This window comes from Gopherus flavomarginatus, chromosome 3 (genome assembly GCF_025201925.1).
Source record: "Gopherus flavomarginatus isolate rGopFla2 chromosome 3, rGopFla2.mat.asm, whole genome shotgun sequence".
Lineage (NCBI taxonomy): Eukaryota > Metazoa > Chordata > Testudines > Testudinidae > Gopherus > Gopherus flavomarginatus.
In genome coordinates this window covers 92,782,608-92,804,843 of record NC_066619.1, presented here as the reverse complement: position 1 = coordinate 92,804,843, position 22,236 = coordinate 92,782,608, and the positions used below count along the sequence as shown (strand labels likewise).

Genomic DNA, 22,236 nt, shown 5'->3' with positions numbered 1-22,236 from the left:
ACTCTCACTGCCTGGGGTCCGGGAGCTCTGTATTTTAATTTAATTTTAAATAAGGTTTTTAAGATGTTTAAGAAACTTAATTTACTTTACATACAACAATAGTTGAGTTATGTATTATAGAAAGAGACTTTCTAAAAAAGTTAGAATGTATTACTGGCATGCAAAAGCTTAAATTAGAGTGAATAAATGAAGACTTGGCACACCACTGCTGAAAGGTTGCTGACCCCTGGTCTACAGTAATGGTTTAGTGCTGAAGCCTAGAGGGCAGAATGTGAATGAACTTCTATTTTTAGTTCACTGCATAGTTACCTCTTCCTTCTTTGTTCTTTAGCCCTGGGTACAAGCCATTTTTAAATGTCATCAAGCCACAGCTCCAGAAATTAAGTGAGAGATCAGAAGAGCAAGTGCAGCCTGAAGCTTTTCAACCAGTGAACCCTTGTAAGGTTACTGAACAAGCCAGCCCAAGGGCGGAGGAAAGCCGGAGTTTGACCTGCCATAGCACTAGCCCTCAGAGTGATAGTGGAAGTAGCAGTGTGAGTCGACATGAAGAGGACGTGTCTGGGGCAGAAGAGGAGGATCCTCTCCAGGAAGGCAGTTATGACTGCACTGTATCTTAACACGATTTTAGTTATTAATGATAGCACAGCTGGCAGATAAGTATGCAAATTATCAGGATTGTAAGGAAGCAAACCAGCTTTCAGATGTGCTTCCCTGGGTTGGATTTTAATGTTTGATTTCTACAAGCATTATATAGAGAATATCGAATCCATGGATGAATATAAGGTGACCTCAAATAAGTAGCTCAACCTTTCACCCAGTTTTAAAACATCTACAATTGAAACCAAGGAAATAGTTATGTGAAAAGATTTGGTTTTATTATGAATAAGACTTTTTCTTCCTTTGTCCTTCTCTAAATTGAGCTTGTTCTCTGGTACTGGATATTGATTGCAGGAGGACAGCAAGAGGCATCAGTGCAGTTTTTTATTTTAACATCCATTTCATGGGTTCCTTTGCCATGTGTCACCTAATTTGAACAACCTTCTGAATATCTCCTATATAATGAGAGAAAGCAAGAGATGACTACACCATTTTATAATCATCCCCACCTTGCCTGTTTTTCCTGTAAGACTTAAAAATATGAATTGTAAGATTAGTTACAAAGTTATGGCCTGAGTCAGCTGGGATCTAAGTGTTTAATAGATTATGCTATTTGATATCACTAAATAGTTTTTAAGAATTGTAAAATGTATGTTTTTGTGAATATTCTTGTATAAATATTCTCAAGGGTGTGCTGTTCATGCTCTTGGGGTTGTACCATATTTGAAGGTACCTGTGTATTTTGCATGGTTACAACTAACTGGTAAAATTAAAGCAGAGTTGCACTTCCTTCTGGATGTGGCACTCTTTTACTCTGCCCTATCATTAGAGTAACATTTTAAAAGTGGCTTAATTTTTACACTTGGCCACTCTGACCTACAATTTTAAGATTACTGAACTTTTATTTATTTCATGTGTAAATTCCTTTCACACGAATGGATTTTTTATGTAAATAGAATCACTTACGTACTGTTACTAAACTTTAGTAATATGTAAGCAGTGCATACTTACTTTTTTTGAACATTTTATAATGTGTATACCTGTAATTAAATATAAGATTTTATTTTAACTTTCAGACACTGTTCTGAAAAGCTGGCTGCGGAAGTGTCATGGCTGCTTTGAGGTGCTTAATTTCCTAGCTGCTGTCCTCCAATATATGTAATATTAAATACCTGTAACAGTATTAAAATTTAGATATTAGCTTGTTTGTACTGTGCAATCTGAACAAAATAATGCAACATTGCTTATTTTATACAAAATCCCCCTCGCTTATTTTTATATCATCATTGTATTGATTTTTTTACAATGTGATAGTTACAGGATCGTCTCCCACTGCTGTTACTCCTATTCAAATTCTGAAAATAAAACCTGACCTGTCTTAAGTGTGAAGAATATTCACAAGGGTGAAATAAGTGGCTGGTTGCACTTGCTTATTTATGTTTTAAAGAGTTTAATGGAGTCTGCTGTAGGTGTAACTTTGATTGCTTTAATTTGTCTTACATGCAGCAAAATTTAAAATCCTGTTTTGATGAAGTTAATCTACAGCAGTATAGCTTTGGGGGACAGATACCTGCCTAGTAAGTAAAGCATACGACTGTCAGTTATCTGAAGTATGTTCTTCCATCCAAATTAGGGGATTTGAACAATGAAACAGTGGTATTAAGCTTTCGGTGAACTGACTTTTAAATCTATTACTGGGTTAAAAGAATACAGTTCACAAAATTAATTTTTTCTACACCAAGTTAAGATGGCCAGTCAGCAGGTAATGCTGCAAGTAAAAGTCTGACTTTAATACGTGACAAAGTGAAAAATAAACTGCAAGTAGTACACAAATGACAATTTGTGCATAGTAAATTGAATGCTGCACTAATGGACTGGAAAAAGTCTGAACAGAAGTTCAGACTATCACTCCTGGAAAAGTTAGATTTATTACAGGAGTCAAGGTAGATCTCCCCCCACCTGAAGTGAGCTTGCATGACTCTTCCTACTATAGGAAAATGACAGCTACTGCTATGGTGAAGGAACATTTGCAGCACAAGTTCTAATTATAAGCCAGTGACTCAACCATTCAGCAGTCTGAGGTAAGTTGGGGGTATGACAGACATTGAGTTAACTGAAAAATTGCTTGCTTTTTCATTTACCATACAATTATAAAATACTGTACTTAAATTTCAGTGTCTGTGGCTATTCCTCAATTTACATTTCAGTGTAAATACATATAGTAGTATAAACAACTCATTGTACTGACTTTTTGCTAGTACTTAAAAGTAAGCAAATATCTATTTGAGTTGAGGTACCCCTTGTTGAGAATCACTGCCATAAGCTGCTTGAAGTTTTTGACCTTTTTTACATTTCAGCACTACTGTTTTATGTGTAGTTCGAACAGATATAGAAAAAATGGCCTTGCAACAGTCATCTGCAGTGATGCAAAGCATCTTAAACACTTAAGTCGACCTGTACACCACTCTTTGGAATAGAGCATACAGTTTTTTTCTTAACCAATGTCCTAGCATTTGCTGAAATAAACAGCAAATTACCTGTAGCCAGGAGTGTTAAAATAAGTTTTTAGTATTGCTTCTACTAATAGGACAGTTAACTTGCTTAGAGTAGTCTTGGTTAATGCTGTATTTAGCTGGGGAAAGGCAAAATGATGAATTAGATCTTAATGTAATTAAAATAGCATTTAATACTTCCTTTTACAAGATACTATTAGTGGAGGACCCACTTCTGGACCTCAGTACTTGCTGGCCAGCTCAACTTGTAATGTAATGAATGTGTAGGCTTCTCTAATAGCTTTTGAAAGTAAGATTTAGGCTCCTACATCACATGACAATGGAATTTGACTGACTGCTTTAAGGCATCTGATGGAATTGAGATTTGTAAGCTTAAGAAACTAGACTAGATACCTAATGAACAGTTCTGTGTAAAGGTTTCCTCTCATCTACCTTATCCTGGGCCTAACACAGCTGCAACAGGAACTGATAACATTTTATCAATGAACTAGAAGAAAACAATCACTGACAGTTTGGGGCATTGATAATTTAGTAAATTCTGACAGTGGGTCACAAATATCAAGTGTTTGGAGCTAGCTTACAGAGCAAATGTAAGCTCATACTCTCACAATAGGGGCATGATCTTGGGATGCAGTGATTCAAGAGTTTGGTGAACATGAACACTGCTGTAGCCAAAAAATCTTATGCAATCTTTGGATCTACAAGCAGGAGTAGGAAACTTATATTAGCACTGGTGCAACAGTGCCCACAATTCAGGAATGGGGATAATAAATTGGAAGAGAAGAGCTACAAGAGTTATTGAAAATGTGCATTATAAGACTCCAAGGTGCTTAGACTGATCAAGTTAAAACCTACATTGTGAACACAAATTTGATAGAGAAATATAATCCAAGAGCTAAACTGAAGCTAAAGCTCTTCAGCCTAAACCATGAGGAACAATTCTCCACTGAGAGAGAGTCCACCACAACCTATGGTAATCAAAAGATATGCTCTAGTCTAGTGGTTTTCAACATTTTTTCCATCTGCCTCCCCTTTGGAAATATTACACAGTGTGTGGACCTCAAGGGATCCATGGACCACACATTCAAAACCAATCAATCACAGCAGGAATTAATTCATGCCTGGGACTCCTAGAGCCTCTGCTACACAGGAGATCAGAGCAGGTAATCACGGGTTGTTTCTAGCCTACTCTGGAAATGCTGAGCACCAGCATAGATCTCCATTCACAAGTATCAGCCTCCATCTCTAAGTCTTAAGTTCCTGTCTCAGCAAAGTAATGTTCTAGAGGAGAATACACATGTACACACACACACAATGGTTACTTACCTGACTAACTGAGGTTCTTCAAGATGTTCTATACGCAGATGGGGATGCTGCACCCTCAAGAGGGGTGGTATGAAGGCATACTGGGCACATCCACAGCTCTAAACCCACACTGCTGGTAAAATATTCTGATTACCTGTGTACAAGAGTGGGATCCATGTGTACAGAATGCACAGACCCACCCTTACTGTAAGGTAATTAACTACTTTGCCTTTTGAAACTTTTATGTAGTTTATTTAGAGAGATGCCACTGGTAAAGGTTTAATTAAGACTTACCACATGAGACTTTTCTGGAGTACCTGTAAGAGTTAGCCTAAATGAAAGCAATTTTAAAACGCCCAGACCTCTAGAAACTTCTACCATCTCAAATGGAACAGTTAATCCACTATAAGTAAAGAAAGGCTTCCACCCCAGTGCACCTTTACCTTTCAACTCAACACATGAGTGAAGCATGTCCCAAAGGCAATCAAGTCCAATATTGTACTTTGAGGAGTTTGAGGCAAGAAAGTTGCAGTATTAAAAAAGGTAGGTGAGTTCCTGAAACTGTTAGCTGAAGGCTGCACTGCTTGTAATGTGAAATGAGTGAGCTGCACACAGAGCTTGCAGAATTTCTAGAAGTCAGAGGGTTAAAAGAAAAAATATAGAACAGTTCATACAGAATTTTCATATAAAAACTGCATTGGTACATATATACAACTAATCAGCTTTTATTCAACAAAGCCAATATATATTTGAATCCCTCTAGCAGCTCTAATTACCTACATACAGTTTGTGCCATTACAGTTTTTAGAAACCTGTTACCCTGACACCTTCTAAACACTTCAGCAAACCTATGCTGCATTACTCAGGCTCAGGCACGCAGATACATCACCATCTCATTCCATGTCCACACTTGACTGAGCATATTTTTACATTCTTTGGTCATGCCATGTCTTACCAGTCATTTTAATTCCTCAAGTTTCAAGTAAAAGGTTTGGGCTCTAAGTGCTAGAAACAAAAAAATCTCCCAGTAACAGAATCAGCATGTTAAAAAAGGCAGGAATTCACAATAACCAGACATCCCAAACAATTTAATTCTGCTGTTTAATAAAGGGCGATCCTGAGTCAGTAATTTTAACTTTTTCTTACAGTAACAAAATATAGTTATTGCTTCACTGAAGTTCCAGAAGATACCTACATGCTGCACATTGGTATTTTCCCACTCCATGGACTCTTGTTGCACTCGTTTTTTTTTTTAAGTTTACAAGTTAGAGGCACAATAAAAATACCAATTTTGGGGAAGACAAAGTGAATGATTCTGGTACAGCCTTAATCCTTCATCAGGCTTAACTGTGCCAACTCTAGTGTAAGTGCAGTACAAAATAGTGCATTTATTGAGAATGATACATTTAAGAAAGCTATTAAGACTCTGCAATCTTAATAGTTTTACAGAAAGTTAATAGTACACCCTTCGTGATAGCTAAATACTCTAAATGAATAGGGATAAGCACTGTACATGGAAGACCAGGTGCTATTGAGTCAACAGTGTTAGTCTGGTGGGTTTGTTTCCTTTATGCAATACACAGACCAAAACAATCAGATACTTTAATTGGTCTGTTAGAATCAGTCATGCAACACCCTACAAATGTATCCTTAATTAAATTGGAAGCCAATAAACCTGATCATGAGAACCATCATCCCTCAGGGCCAACTGCAAGTCATGAGGAATGTCATCTTAAGCATTAATTTCTCACATACTGTGTAGATATCCACAACACTACAGCTTGTTTGCTTTAACTGGTGCATGCACAAAGATAATCCTGTGCATATAATTCAGCAAGTTTTATTCAGGTGAAAAAGCACTAAGTTTACACCACTGTGCTAGAGAATGGTCAGCACAGACTGCTGGAATTAATCTGGAGAAGTTTCCCCACCTTACACACACAGTTTAGGAAAACAAAATCAAAGATTCATTTTGTTTTTGGTGGCTGCATTTTTCCTAGACGAGTGGGATTTTCCAAAACATATAGCTAACTTAGGAGCACAAGTCCTGTTCACTTTAAATGGGAGCTGTGTTCCTAAACCACTTGTGCTTTTGGAAATCCCACACTGTAAGATTAAGTTAAGAACAGTCCTCCACACGTCAGATACTTCATGTGCTGTAAAAGTCTCTCTCCACAACAGTTACATAAATCCTTAGGTAAAGCAACAGACTGATCATCAAGTTCCATGCATGAGATTTCCAGTGTTTCCAAGGACACAGCATAGTCTAAGTGGCTACTTCAAAACTGGTTTCATCCAGAGGTCAGAGTAATACTTACGCAGAGAAAGGCTTCTGCTCCATCACATACACAATCTTTTAGCCAAAACCTTAGTCCTATCTGTCCTATTAAAATAAGAGTTTGTAGGTGATAGCACCTACAAGCATTTAAAACCTGGGGAGTATTTTACAACACTGGGGGAATTCCTTCACAAAGACCCTCATTTACAGTGCACAGAGGGCTACTCTATAGTCACCTCCTCAAATGCAGTCTTCATGTTAGATCTACACTAGTTGAACTGCCACGTCAGTGCGAGAAACAGCTAAATTATAGTTGCATAAATATGGAGACACTTCTCCCCCAGCCCAACAGGGCAAGACTACCCACTCCCAGCGAAAGAGGACAGGAACCCTGCTTATCCTTTAAGCAGTCAAGCTACCACAAAAACAATCTTGTGCCCACAATGTTTTTCACAAATTTGTAAAAACTATCTTGTGCACCTTGCCAGAATGAATTCATTATGAATGAGAGTTGCATCTTCTGACACGGTGAGACTAATCTGTTATCTCTGCATTGCTGCACGACTAAAAGACAAAGAGGTCATAGGTGCAGACCCAACCAGAAGGAAATGTCCAGTTTGGAAATCTCTCCATTAAGGCATACAGCTGAGGTGACTTTTGATCTTCACCAAAGAAATAATGTGCTGCTATGGCGAGGGAAACCATTCCATCAGAGTGCTTTTCTGCAGCCTGAAAGTGAGAAAAGGCAATGCCAAATTTACCAAGCATTATTTTTACCCTTGGCCTTTTCATAGGTTCTAGATATTGTTCATTCCAGGTACCCCTGCTGAGTCTTCATTCAAGCTAGCTAGTGTCCAATATACTACATCAGCCCCATGGTTCACTATTTTTAAAGCTAAAAGCCTTCTTAATGTCTGTTAAAATATACCAGTAGTATTATTTAATGTGAAAGAAAATGGATTTATCACCATGCAGAAGAGACTTTGCAGAATGGAGATCCCTGACAGAAGAGAGAATCAATAGAAGTATTGATATTGACCCGATATCCCAGCTGATCTGTATTCCGTTGCACATGTACAATGCCATTTACTTAAGACTGCACACATTCAACTGTGCTCAGAACTTAGCCCATGTATCCATGAAGAGGTCAGTATGATCAAATCTCCAATACACACAAGGAAGTGAATCTTCCTGCCTGAAGAGAATTACTGTGAAAAGCTTCCAAAGTCTGGGATGAATAGGGCTGCTCCTTCACCTGTTGGATCAATCTACTTGTCAAGATTCTGATGGGCCCTGCAGTAGGCTCACTCATCACCAACACCAGAGTTCCTTTCCTAGCAACTAAATGAAATTAGTTTACCTTCAGTTTACTATACAAAGGAGTTCAGCGCCCTGATCATAACTACCAAAGCAGGGCTACAAGTTTTGGGAGCTCTTCCCAACTCCTCAATCTCACAGTTTAGGTAACAAATAAAATTTCCTTGTCCATCTGGCAGAGCTCTAGTACAAAACAGACTCCTGTTTCGCACAACTGGGTGCAGGGCTGCTGGTGAGTATCTCTTTACTCCACTTCGGAAAACCATTTGGTAAGTGATCAGAACACCTTATCCAGGAACGAACCCTTGCGGGACCTGTATGTTTCCCTATAAAAATTTCCAAGGGAATCAGACATCTTAAATTCTACAGCAATAAAAGCTTCAGGTATGCTGTGAATTATTTCTGGGAAACTTTAGGTAAGATGATGAGAGGTGACTTCCATGGTCCCATCAACATTCAACTTGAAAAAGAAACTGGGAATTGCTCCAAAGGGCACCTTAAAAGTGTAAAAGCATCCACAGGAAGTTTACAAACCAAAGTCTGTAACTTCCTCCCTTTCTAAGGGGATGGATTTACCACTTAAGAGTCCTAGTTTCCTAAAGTAAACAAACAGATATATGGGGAGAAATTATTTAGACTACAACAAAACAGCTCTAATTAGGAGCATGAGATACTATTAAGAAAAGGTACAGTTGAGAAATATAAAAAAATCCTAATGGCAAGACAGAAGACTGTAAAAGTGTCTATCAGAGGAAATAATGGAAGCCCCATTTAAAATCTGACAAGGGAATGCACTAAAATATTTACACACACTTGTATCAGCCCACGGAGGACAGACTAAAAGACAAATTAAATCTCACCTCTAGCTTCTATTAATCTATGTAATAAAGCAAGTTGGGTTTATTCTTAAAGTTTTCTCAAACATTTTTCACCCTCACCTTCAACTCGATCCAGAAGCGCCATGCCACAGCCTGCAGCCCATGAGCGTAAAACACAAAATAATCCCCTCCTATATTAGCAACAGGAGTTCCATCTCCAAGAGACCAGCTGGACAGTGTCGACCCTTCATGTGGTCGAATGTACAGTGACATGTGACTGGGACCTACAACATCAGAAAGGCAGATTTATTAGCAGAAGGAAGTGAAGAGAAACACATTTCTACTGCATTCTAGCTACTATGGGTTCTTCTGTGCCCCAATTAGCTGTTTAATATAATTTTGTATGGGAGATTTAGCCTGTATGCTGCCAGCTGTCTCTCTCAATATGAGATACAGAACTAAGCAGCTCCGCTATCCTTAGAAGAAGCCATAGTGGATCTTGTGCAGTGAGGGACAGAGTTATAAAATGGGCTTTACAAATTTCTAGCTAACAAAAGTCAATTGTTAATTCAAATGAGCCTTTAAGATTGCAATACAGCCACAATTTTTGGAGTGCCTGGGAAGTTGAATAAGTTGATGCCAGGTTAGCAATTTTGCATTAGTGCCAATCACTCCGCTATCCCAGGGATAACATAGCCACTTTCAATATCAGAATTTAAGCTTATAATAAGCATAAAAAAAAAAATCTCAAAATCAGAGGCTGATAGACATATAGCCACTCACCTGATACTTCAAAGGTTAACTTTGTAGAATCCCAGGACATTTGCTCTTTGGCCAGAAGTTTAAAGTGAACAGGTTTTGTGGGAGAAATTTCTGCAGCAGGAAGATACCAGTTCTTTCTACAACAAAAAGCATTTTTAAGCCCAACGCAACACTCAAAAGTGCCTTATAGTGCTAAAAGATTATAGACTCTGGGCAAAATGCAAGTCTTTGTACAACAACGCTGGGCAGCCTTGCTATTATAAAATGAAATGTTCAAGTGCCATTTACCCTAGAGGTGAAGATTAATGCTTTCATAGTCGGTGGCCGCAATCAAAACATTTAAAAGGGACCCTCAGTGAACAGCAGGATTGCCTCTACCATGCCTTTATTCCTCACCTCATTCTCTTTGACCAAGCCACCTGTTAACTTAAGGTAAAACAAGCTAAAACAATGACCAAAGTAAGGAATTTTTAGATTTCCAAATTGCTACCGTTGGGTGGACACAAAACCATGACATCAGTTATCAAATGTTGTCTCCTAAAGTTTTGTGACAAAACATTTACAGCCAGAGACATTATAATATGATGAAAAAGAGAGCCTTTCGCAGTGACAAAAACATTACAAGATGAATTTTATTCTTCATCCTTCAATGGATCTTTTGCAAAAGTGTCTGATGTGTCTTGGAAATTAAGTTCCATGTGGTCCTAACAGGCAGTGGCATTACTCAGAAGAAAGTTACCTGAGAAGAAAGTGCACAGGAAGAATCCAAGGAAAGCCACAGAGAGGGGCCTTGTCCTCACAATTAGTTCTGATAGTATCATTGAGTTCAGGTATATGAGGAGTGATGTGAGATATGCCAGCATAGTCCAACCCATTAATCCATATTCCAGAGTCACTTTTTACCAAGTTTCCATTTAGGCCATAAAATCTTCTGCTCACGTGCTGCAAGAGTAAGGAACAAACAGAAAAACCATCAGGCATTTGGAATATTTTGTGTAACCTGATAAAGTCAGAACTGATTCTGAAATGCCCACCATTACCGCCAACACATTTTTAGCACAGCATAAGGTCTTCTATGGCAGTATTTTTCAAACCGTGGGTATGCATGCATGTATGGCGCTGGGTCACCTTGCTCTGGTCAGCACCACCAACTGGGATGTTAAAAGGTCTGTCAGCAGTGCTGCTCAGCCAAGGCAGACTACTGCCTACCTTTTCCAACACAGCGCTGTGCCCCGGAAGCAGCTAGCAGCAGATCCAGCTTCTAGGCAGGGGAGCCACGGGGCTCTGCATGCTGCCCCTGCCCTGAGCCCCGGCTCTGCACTCCCATTGGCAAGCAACCGGCCAATGGGAACTGGGTGGGGGAGACAGGTGAGAGTCATGCAGAGCCGCTTGTGCGCCTCTGCCTATGAGCCAAACCTGCTGCTGGCCGCTTCCAGGGCAGAGCATGGTCTGCGGCACACCCCAGTTGCACCGCTGACCAGGAGCTGCTGGAGGTAAGTCCACGCCCACACCCTAACCCTCTTCCCCAGCACTGAGACCCCCAAATCTGGAACCCTTCCTGCACCCCAAACCCCTCAGCCCAAGCCCAGAGCCCTGACCCCCTCCTGCACCAGCCCTGAACAACTCAAAACCCAGAGCCCCTCCCGCACCTCAAACCCCTCATCCCTAGGCCAGAGCCTGACCCGCCTCCCATACCCCAAACCTCTGCACCAGCCCTGAGCCCCCCCAACCCCTCTTTCCCAGCCCCATCCCGCAGCCCTCACCCCAATCCTCTTCCCCGCCCTGAGCCCCTCCCACACTCCAAACCCCTCATCCTCAGCTCTGTTGGATTGTGGGCATCAACTATCTTCTTCAACTGGGTCCCACCCCCAAAAAGAGTTTGAAAACCACTATTCCATGGCACTCGTTCTCAACCAGGGGTCTGGAGCCCATTGGGGATCCGTGCGCAGGTTTCAGGGTGTCCACCAAGCAGGGCTGGCATTAGACCTGCTGGGGCCCAAGGCAGAAAGCACCACCACCTGGGTCTGAACTCTGGGACTCCAAGTCCTGCCACCAGGAGCTGAAGCCAAGACCTGAGCAATCTAGCTTCACAATGGCCCATGCGGCGTGGGGCACTGGGCAATTGCCCTGCCTGCTGTCCTTTAACACTGGCCCTGGCTTTTATATGCAGAGAAAAACAGTTTTGTGGCACAGGTGGGCTGTGGAGTTTTTATACCATGTTGGGGAGGGGGGTGTCTCAGGAAGAAAAAGGTTGAGAACCCCTCCCTGTTCCATGGTATGTTAGAAAATGTGTTTCTATCAAGGTACTTGTATGGTCCTCAGCCTGGTGTTACCTGAGCCCCTGCGCAGATTTGGCCACTAGATATTTCTTGTAGGACACAAATAGGCCATTCTTAAATATCAATGCTTATTGGACCAAGTACAGAGGTTGAACTCAGGTAAAACAATTTTACAAAGCAAAGAAACTAAGCCCCACGCACTCAGGGAAGAAAGACTGCCCTAAGGTTGCACTTTCCAAATGTTTTACAAGAGGAACTCACTGCCATTCTGTGAATAAGGTCAGTGAAGCCCAGTGACACTGGCAATAGTCCCAGAGATGTAATGTATAGTTTGCCTGACTGAAGCTCTTGGGTATATCTACACAGCAAATAAAAACCAGAGGTTGGCCCACACCAGGCGACTTGGGATTGTGGGGCTCAGGCTGAGGGGCTACTTCATTGCTGTGAAGATTTCCGGGCTCAGGTTGGAGAGTGAGCTCTAGGACGTTGCAGGGTGGGAGGGTCCCAGAGCCAGTGCTCCAACCTAAGCCCACAAATCTAAATGAAACAGCCCTGCAGGCAGAGCCCCGTGAGCTTTAGTCAGCTAGCACAGGCCAGCCACAGGTGTCTAGTTGCTGTGTAGACATAATCTTAGAGGGGAGATACTTTGAACTTGTCCAGAATGACCAGAGAGGCTGTACTGAGACTTTTAAATTGAGCCTAAGTTTCTAAGAACAGTTCAAGCATGGCAGAATGTAGAGGACTACTGAATTGGCTGTTGTGGATGTCTAAGCACTTTTTAGCTCTAGTGACAGTAAACAGATGCCTCCAGCTTGGGAAGGGAAAAGGCAGCAACAGACTTTGGAGAGCAGGAATTTAGGAGTTTACAGAAAATTAACACTCAATTAATATCCCTCTAAAGTACTGAGTCAACCCTGCTTTAAGCCTTGTTTACACAGGCATGTGGTACAACCTTATACTGGTTTCGTTAGACCTGTACTGAGCACCTTTTCCCCCCACCCCATGGGCATTCTTATTCTAGTATTTTAAAAAGTGCCTTTTTTCGTTTAGGTTAAACCCCTTGCCAAACTAACTACCTCTACTTAGCTTTACGAAGAGAAGGTTATGAGGTGACTTGATTACAGTCTATAATTATCTACATGAGAAACTAATATTTGAAAATGAGCTCTTTAATCTAGCAGACAAAGATATAAAATGATCCAATGTCAAAGCTGAAGCTAGACAAATTCAGACGGGAAATAAGGCACACATTTTTAAGTGAGGATAATGAGCTAATGAGCCATTGGAACAATTTACCAAGGGTCATGCTGGATTCTCCATCGCTGTCAATTTTTAAATCAAGATTAGATTTTTTCTAAAAGATCTGCTCTAGGAATTTGGGGGGCGGAAGTTCTATGGCCTGTGTCATATAGGCAATCAGACTAGATGGTCACAGGATTTCCTTCTGGCCTTGGAATTTATTAATCTATAAAAACTAAACTGAAAAACATAAAAGTAGTGGACAAGAGTGTCCAAATGGAGCATTATATCAGTTTAATAATTCACAACTTAGATTATACCAAAATGACTTTCCAATGTAGACAAGGCCCAAGTGTGAATCACATATCCAAAAATCCAGGAATTCCAAACCCAGTACTTACACATTTTTCATATTTCTTTCCTGGGTGACCGTAAATGGAGGTTACCTACCTGTAACTGGAGTTCTTTGAGATGTGTGGTCCCTATGTGTATTCCACACACGAGATACGTATACACACGAATAACCTGCATTTCTTCTTTGAATGAGGTCCCTATGCACTCCACACATGGGAGATTAAGAAGCAGTAGTCAACCAGGTGGAGAGGATGCAGGAGTGACAGTTAACTGCAGTAGTGCTGTTCCCCCCAGCCATATACACAGCTGACAACTATCAGGACGTAATGTCTCAGGAAGGTATACAAAGAGCTCCAAGTTGCTGCCCTACATATCTCCAGAATGGGTATGTCTCTCAGAGATGCAGCTGAAGTAACTTGCCCCCTTATGCAATGTGCCTCTACCCATCATGGCTAGATGGTAACCAAGGGTAATATAACCTGAGATCCATTTTGAAAGTCTCTGCACCAATATACATTGACCTCTTGATTGCTCTGCTATGGAAACAGTTTTGATGACTTTCTAACATCCTTTGTTCTTTTCAGATAAATGACCAAATCCCTCCAGACGTTCAGAGACACTTCTATTCTGAGACATGTGGTCTGGAAAAAATACAGGTAAGTGGATGACCTATGAAACTCAAACTACCCGAGATGGGGGCATAACAAGATCTTTTCTTTATAGAAAGTTGTATATGGGGGGCCTGCCATAAGCGTTCCCAGTTCACTGACTCTTCTGGCCGACGTTTTAGCTATCAGAAAGACCACCTTCATGGATAGATGCATGTGGCCAGCAGTTCAAAGGAGTCTTACTGAGTGATGATAGAACACAACTGAGGTCACACTGAGGTTTGATCTTCACCACTAGAGGAAAGGATCTGAGAATCTCATTCAAAAATCTAGCTGAGAGAGGGTGCATGAAGATCAGATGATTATTAAGTGGAGGATGGAAAGCGCAGATTGCGGACAAGTGCACCCACAGGGAACTGAATGCAAGACCTGAAGACTTGGGGTAAGTGTACACTCTAAGATAGCAGGGATTCCTGCAGAATCTGAATGCAAATTGCGTTGATGAGCCCAAGCAGAGAAATGCTTGCAGTTAGGTGAGTAACAACTTATTGCAGAATCTCTACTCCTTTAGCTAAATATAGATTGCACCCTCTTGAAACGTGAGCATTCTATCTTTGATGCCCAGCCCAATACCAGACTCTGAGTTGCACCAGCCCTGGACTGGGATGTGTGATCTTGCCCCCACATCATGTCAGAAGATCTTGCAACATGCGTTTGAACAGACTCCAAAAATATTTGTATTTACTTATCATTATTGTTATTTTTGATTATTATTTTCTCTGGAGTCTGGACCTTGACTATACCTTGCCTAAGAAATTTGGACCTTGACAAAAAATAATCGACTATCCCTGATTACGCTATACTATACAATAAAAATTACTAAAGAAACTAGTTATACACAATTTTTACAGGAATAGTGCACTAAAAAACAAAGACTGCCGAGGACACTGAAGACTCTGACTCAGACCATATGGTGGTCAGAAGGAATTGGAGAGGTGTTAGCCTACATCACAAGAACTATGGCACATGTGGGCTAATGGGAACTGCTTGCAAGAAATTCCAGACTCCGACACATGGGTGTCCCATGTGTGGGATACACATAGGCACCATCACTCAAAGAAGAACAAGTTGTCAGGAGCAAAATCAATGATCCCAGTTTCCAAATTACTGCCACTACCCACTAATCTACTAAGAAAGTAATTCCAGTAGATAATACCTGGATATCACTGATAAACAGGACTGGTTGTCTTTTAAGTTATTAATAAGTTTTCTTGAAGTAACATCTCTCAACTGGATATGAGTAGAGAAAGAGGCTCCAAGCCAACTGCAACAAGACAATTTGCCTTTATTTTATACACTTCTTATTTTTACACTTCGTGTTGTCCGAAAGTCTGGTAAGACTTTTAACTATTACAAAGCTACACTTGTCAGTCCACCCACTCTTCACACATACATATGCACTCTAAAAATAGGTATGCACTCTAAAAATAAATGGGGAAGACAAATCATTTCACTACTAAAAAGATTCACTCCCTATCCTTTCAAGTTGACCATAGCACACCAGCAAAATCAGTATATACAGAGTGCAGCTGAGCCAGCCTCCACACAAAGTAGATGGACTGTTCCACAAGGATCAAAAGAGAGACCGTCTGCCTAGCTTCCTGCATGCTAAGAATACTGTTTGTCACAACAAATATATGTAAGTATTTAAACATGTTTATTGAGCCAAATTAATTCCTGGTGTAACCAAACAGAAGTCACGGAAGAGTGTGGCCCATCGTGAGCAATGAAAACAAAAAAAGTTACAATAATCTCAAGCAGCTACATATTTTTAACTGCCTGCGAATGAACAATCCTTTTACGAATTGTCCTATATCAAAGGACAAAATGCGCTTCTTTGAAGGGGGGAAAAAAGGTTGAAGAGAGAAAAAAAAATAGAAGATGTAGGCTATATATTATGTAAGGTTTCTCTTACCTGGAGAAAGACTCGCTTAGGTTTTGGATTAGCGGAATCAGAACTGTATGGGAAGAATACTCCACTGCAAACAAGAATTAGTGTAACTCCAAACACTGCAGTTAAAGTTATTAGTATCTTCTTTGTACTTTTGGCAAGATAGATGAAGTTAAGCTAGAGAATAAAAATATCAGGCACTAGTTATGAAATTACTGCACTGAGTATCAAAAGATAGTATTAGTGTATTTCTAAAGACCTAATTTATGGAATTCAGAGGACATTTTAAAATGTCATTATCTTCACAAGCGTTATTTAATTTGATGCACAAGACATTAAGTCATGCAGTCTTAAATAACCGATATGCTAGATCTGTGCAGACTTCCTAGAGTTTTAAGCACACATTGTTTTTTAAAATGTTCATTAGCAAACGGTGCCTGATTATTTTTAATTACAGGACTGTGTGAGGGCACATTGTTAAAAACAGTGCTGAAACATGAAGTTATCTATATATTATTCAGGTCAATTTATACTCAATGCCACATTCTTCCTAAATTACACTTAAGTCCTAATTACCCTCCAGAATTAAAATCTCTCAAGAAAGTTAAATTATGTTTTTCTACTGAAGATAGTCTTCCCTTGCACTCATCTATGTACCTTCATCCTACAGCAGATCTATCTTGTGTTCTGTCTAAATGGATTTTCTTCAACTAATAATGTATTGTTTACTGCATTTAAACTCTCTCCTGTACAATGGCTCAGTTTAATCTTATCATGAATGCAAAACAATCATCCTGAAAACAGGAAGGGAAGTTTACAATGGGATGAACCCCCATTTTCATAGACAGCAGGTTACTTCAGTACATTTTTTGGGTCAATATTCTGCTGGTCCTCTCAGGGACTCCTTCACCAATAGGGGAAAGTCACTGAACTTCCTCATCAGCATCACATTTTCATATCATGTATAAAACCAACTCTCTAGTCAGATACTGGACAAAATTCAACCCTGTAACATGCACAGATCCAACCAACTTCACTGAGAGGAGCACACTGCTATATGAAGATAGAATTTGGTTTTCAAGTATCCACAAACAGCATCTCTGGAGAGTCTAGTTTAATTTTACTGTATTGATTTAGTTACTTTTATGGGAGTTCCTTGTGATCAGCTAGCTTTTTAGCCTACAATTAAACCACCATTAATTTCAAATATTCCTTTTAAAAAGCAGCTCAATATATGGATTACAAGGTTAAAAAAAAAAAAAAAAAAACTCCTTACAAAATAGGAAGATAGAATTACAGTGCTGCTAAGGATAAAGGCTGCCAGCACTACATCAGGTGGAATTTCTGTACCACTTCGACCCATGATGGGAATGAACATTTCAAATATTGTCCAGGTGAGGTACATTATATAGAGGTATGGAATAAACATTCCCAGCATGTAAATCATGACAAATCTTATTGTGGCACCTACAGGAGAGAGAGAAAAAAAAAACAAGCAAGCAGGATATTCTGTAGCCTATAAGATACAGAACTTGCAGTTTTAATTAGTTATTGTATACAATATCAAGGGATAAATGCAAGCTATTTCCAAGGGCGAGGTCCATCTACATGGACATAAGGCTCCTTTTGGTACAGACCATACCAATGTAAGACATTTTTATAGCTACATAATACTATACTTGTATTGTGAAAAAAGCTAAACAGACTTGTGTCTCAATACCTGTGTCTAACTATGACACTGGTTTAGGTCCCATCTTTCATCTAAATACAACTCTACCCGGATAGAACATGAACTCAGATACAACATGGTAAAGCAGCATTTCAGGGGGGTAGGGCTGCGCACTCCAGCGGATCAAAGCAAGTTCAGTATAACGCGGTTTCACCTATAATGCAGTAAGATTTTTTTGGCTCCCGAGGACAGCGTTATATCAGGGTAGAGGTGTATTTGAACAATCATCATAACTGAACACACTGATAATTTGCCCCACTGAGTCTGTACTGATATATATTATACTTGTCACCAAAAGCCAAGGCGCTCTCACATGGATGTAGCATTTGGGCCAAATAATCCACATCTATGCAATATCCCTCAAACGGGCAAAGAAATTGTTGCATGCAAATTAGTTGTAAAGTAAGGGTGGTGACAGGTTGAGTTACCTCTCATATCACAATGGTCTGTGACTCTTGGCATGGCATAGATATGTAGCCATAGTGTAGCCGTACACCAAACAGGTGTAATCCGTAAAGTCAAAATAGCTGAGAATTTAGAAAGTAGATGGTAACAGACTGCAAACTCTAGTGATGATTGAACCTGGTAATATTCTGAACAAAAGAGACATGCTTGTTGCTGTTTCCATAGTTTCACACTGACTCAGACATTCTAGGCTTCAGAGTGACAATACTGGAATATTATCTAGAGAGTCCTGCAAATCCATGGATATCCGCTTTGTATCTATGGATATCTGCATCTCTGGAGGCAGATATCCATGGACCATTTTTGCAGATCCAAATTTTGTATCCACACAGGGCTCTAATTATATAGATGACTCAAGCCACTCCTACATATCTGCTCTATTCTTAAAAGCTGCCTTTCTGTCAATGTTATAGTTATTCCTAACAAAAATGCTACTGGTTTTCTTAAGTCAGAATAATTCAGAGCTCAGAGAAGTTATTTTTGTTTAAAGAACCACACGTTCATGGGAATTCTCTTTAGTTTAGTTCAAGCTGGCTGTAATCATGCCCTGACATATAATAATTGAGCTCCCAGGTTGTCAAATAATAAAATACATTTTTACCTTTTTGTTTGAATTCTCTATAGGTCAATAGCTTTGTGAGTAAAGGAAACGCTACCCACATTGCACAGATGAATGCTGAGCAAAGGCCTAGCTGAGTGATTAGAACCAATGCAATAGACCAAACGAGAAGTGAGACATCAAAGAACATCTCCCCCAGGTACTGCTCATTTCTATTCTGTAAAGGAAAAAAAGAGCAAAAATACAGAATTAGCCTGCTCAGTGATCAGTATATATATCAGATCTCTTAAGGCCACTATTGCAAATTTCTGTTCCTTATACACAGCTAAAGTTTTGTTTGGTCACCATCTATCCTTTTATAAATACTGCCACACCAATTTCTTTCCCTTTATGGAGCTATACAATTAGATGCTACATCAGAGCAGATTCAAAAAGTAGTTTAACAGGAGATCAGTTTGGAAGTTGGAGGGAAGGAATAGCGAATTAAAGGAAAAGAAAGGCAACATTTTCTTGATGTATGGTTTATGCACATTGCTTTTTACTTTCATATGTAGCAAATGGTTTGTCTGTAACCATATGAAAACATTTCACAAACACTTAAGAAGATTCTGAGTTGCAGTTTTATCAGCAGCTGTTAACTATGCCTCTTCCTATATACTCGGTATTACTACTGCATATGCAATTACATTAAAGCCTTTTTTTGATATAGTATTCTATATTGTCCAAGTGCGAGGGTTATTTTATTTTTTTCAAAGGAAGCACCAGGGTCCACAGGCAAGATTAGGCACATTTTTAACACTAGTTAGCAATGTTACTGAAAACATGTGGTAAAGGATTTCACCTTCACCAAGTCAAGTTTGTTCAGTTTTAGTACTAGAAACCATTTCATCTTTATTTCTCTTGTAACCATTTCTGATTTTAATATCTTCTACTCACTTAAAACCTATCTTCTTGTATTTAAATAAACTTGTTTTAGTCTTTAATCAAAACTAATCCAGTGTTGTGGTTAAACTGGACTGTGAGATAACTCCATTTAAACTAGCAGGACTGTTGGATATTGATCCCCTTAGAGGGGCAACAGACCTAAAATATCTGAGTTGTCCAGGAGAGGGTTGGGCAGTGCAGAATATACATTTTGAGGGGAAATTTGGGACTGGGAGTGTGTTGAGGTCACCATGCAAGTGGTAACCCAGGCTGGTGGAAACCAGAGTATGACTGAAGCATGTATAGCTGCAGCCTGCCAGCAAACTTGCAGGGTGTTACCTGCATGCTGTTTGTTGTTTATTGAGGAGCCGAAGTTGCAAGTTATGGCAGCAAAGCACTGCGACGCACCCCAGGTTGCAGGACAAAGGTGACACAGCCCTTTAATGTCTGGATTGCATCCTGGAACGTCATAGCAACATGATGGCAAATGAAATTCAATGCCAATAATACAAAGTAATGTTCAAAGGAGGTGAAAATGAAAACTACCGCGACACCTTACAGAGTGCTAAATTAATATAGTTAACTCAAGAAAGGGACTTGGACATCACTGTAGATAGCTCAATGAAGACCTCTACTCAATGTGCAGCTGTGGTCAAAAAAGCAAACAAGAAATTAGGATGCATAAGGAATGGGATGAATAACATGGAAATTATAATGCCTTTATATAAATCAATGGTACGGCCTCACCTAGAATACTCTATGCCAGGGGTCTGCAACCTTTCAGAAGTGGTGTGCCAAGTCTTTATTTATTCACTCTAATTTAAGGTTTCACATGCCAGTAATACATTTTAATGTTTTTAGAAGGTCTATTTCTAGAGGTCTATAATATATAACTAAACTATTGTTGTATGTAAAGTAAATAAAGTTTTTAAAATGTTTAAGAAGCTTCATTTAAAATTAAATTAAAATGCAGAGCCCCTCCGGACCAGTGGCCAGGACCAGGGCAGTGTGAGTGCCACTGAAAATCAGCTCATGCGACGCCCTTGGCATGTGTGCCACAGGTTGCCTACCCCTGCTGTATGCAGTACTCAAAATGGAAAGTGCAGAATCAGAAATTCAAAGAAGAGCAACAAGAGAATGATCAAAGCCAGGGAAAAACTCATATGAAGAGATTGAAAAGATTGGGATTGTTATCTTAGAAAGGAGATAAATAAGAGGGAACGTGATAAAAGTACATAAATTAATTAATAGTATAGAGAAGGCAGACTAGGAATGTCTGTTCTCTCTGCCTTATAACACAAGATCAAGGGCTCATTTAATAAAATTTATAAGGTAGGAAATTCAAAACAAATAAAAGGGATAACTTTTCCACACAGTCTCTGATTAATCTGAGGAACTAATTGTCATAGGCAGTTATCTGAAGCCAAAACAATTAACAAGATTCAAAGAATGACTGAATAACTACATAAAAAATATGCAGAGTTATCATAATTAGTGATAACAAGAATGCTTCAGGGTTAAACCAATTTAACTACTAGAGACCAGAATGAGACCTAATGTGGAAGAACTATCTTAAATTAGCCTACCATGCGGTTCTTCCTCTTTCTTCTGAAGCATCTGGTATTGGTCACTGTCAGACACAATATTCTGGACTGGATGGGTCTAGGGACTGATCCAGTTTGATAAATTTAAAAATATTAAACTTAACACCCCCAAGAGAAGTCTTTTGTATCTCTGTCAAACATATATTTAAATCTTCATGAAGCTTATGAGCCAACTGAACTGATGGGCTTTCAAGTCAACACTTATCACAGTTCAGATTATTAAATCCCTGTTCATCATCAGTAATGATCTAATTTTTCTACTCTATGTCACCAAGTAGTAAACTACAAAGAATCAGCACTTACCTTATAATAGAACTTTTTGGCTAACGTGTGCACGAGGATTAGTTTAGCTGCAGCTGCAGTTCCATACAAGAAGATGGAGACATAGAAGTGGTTATACCAAGAAAGAGACTGTCCGATGAGAGAGATGAACACTGCCACAATAAGGACAGTCACTAATGTGGAGAACCAACTTAACAGTGTGAAGCCAAATGCAACGGAGAGCTCCTTCATGTAGTTAATAGCTAAGGAAGAGAGAAAAAATAGTAAACTCAAATGCAATAGGCCATTTTATTAGCTACATCTTGCAGTTAGGGTGCTATACTGGGACTAAAATTACAATAATCACCTTGGTCATTAAATAAGATGCAATGTAGGTTTAGGGGTCTGTTGCTGAAGATTCCTTTGCAGCATCAGGGCCTAAGCTATCCAGTCCATGCCCTTATCACCACAAGATCCTTTCTTACTAAACTAGTGATTTGTTCAGGGCATTTCCCTTGAGAGATTATCCCACAGCCTAGGAAACTTCAGGAAAGATTTTGTTTAAGGATTCCAGTTTATGTTTCCCAGTGAAAGAAGGTAGTTTGCATGGGTTTGGTTTTGTTTATAAAGTTTTGCTAAAAGTATTTCCTTATTAAGTTATATTATATAAATT

At 39.6% G+C, this 22,236-nt stretch overlaps 2 protein-coding genes across 6 annotated transcripts in view; one reads left to right on the top strand and one right to left on the bottom strand.

Moving 5' to 3' along the window:
- The window catches only part of RIC1 (RIC1 homolog, RAB6A GEF complex partner 1), an 87,023-nt gene extending 85,034 nt beyond the window's left edge, over positions 1-1,989 (top strand). For all 3 annotated transcript variants that reach the window (XM_050945583.1, XM_050945582.1, XM_050945584.1), the window contains one exon: positions 332-1,989. In XM_050945583.1, coding sequence (XP_050801540.1) covers positions 332-617 — 286 coding nt within the window. In that variant the 3' untranslated portion in view covers positions 618-1,989. The remainder of the gene's footprint in view (positions 1-331) is intronic.
- Positions 1,990-6,073: 4,084 nt separating this feature from the next.
- ERMP1 (endoplasmic reticulum metallopeptidase 1) overlaps positions 6,074-22,236 on the bottom strand; it is a 42,946-nt gene continuing 26,783 nt past the window's right edge. For all 3 annotated transcript variants that reach the window (XM_050945690.1, XM_050945689.1, XM_050945691.1), the window contains 8 exons: positions 21,606-21,826; positions 18,817-18,991; positions 17,298-17,488; positions 16,046-16,198; positions 10,330-10,532; positions 9,612-9,727; positions 8,949-9,112; positions 6,074-7,422 (listed from right to left, as the gene is read on the bottom strand). In XM_050945690.1, the coding sequence (XP_050801647.1) occupies positions 7,258-7,422; positions 8,949-9,112; positions 9,612-9,727; positions 10,330-10,532; positions 16,046-16,198; positions 17,298-17,488; positions 18,817-18,991; positions 21,606-21,826 (1,388 nt within the window). In that variant the 3' untranslated portion in view covers positions 6,074-7,257. The remainder of the gene's footprint in view (positions 7,423-8,948; positions 9,113-9,611; positions 9,728-10,329; positions 10,533-16,045; positions 16,199-17,297; positions 17,489-18,816; positions 18,992-21,605; positions 21,827-22,236) is intronic.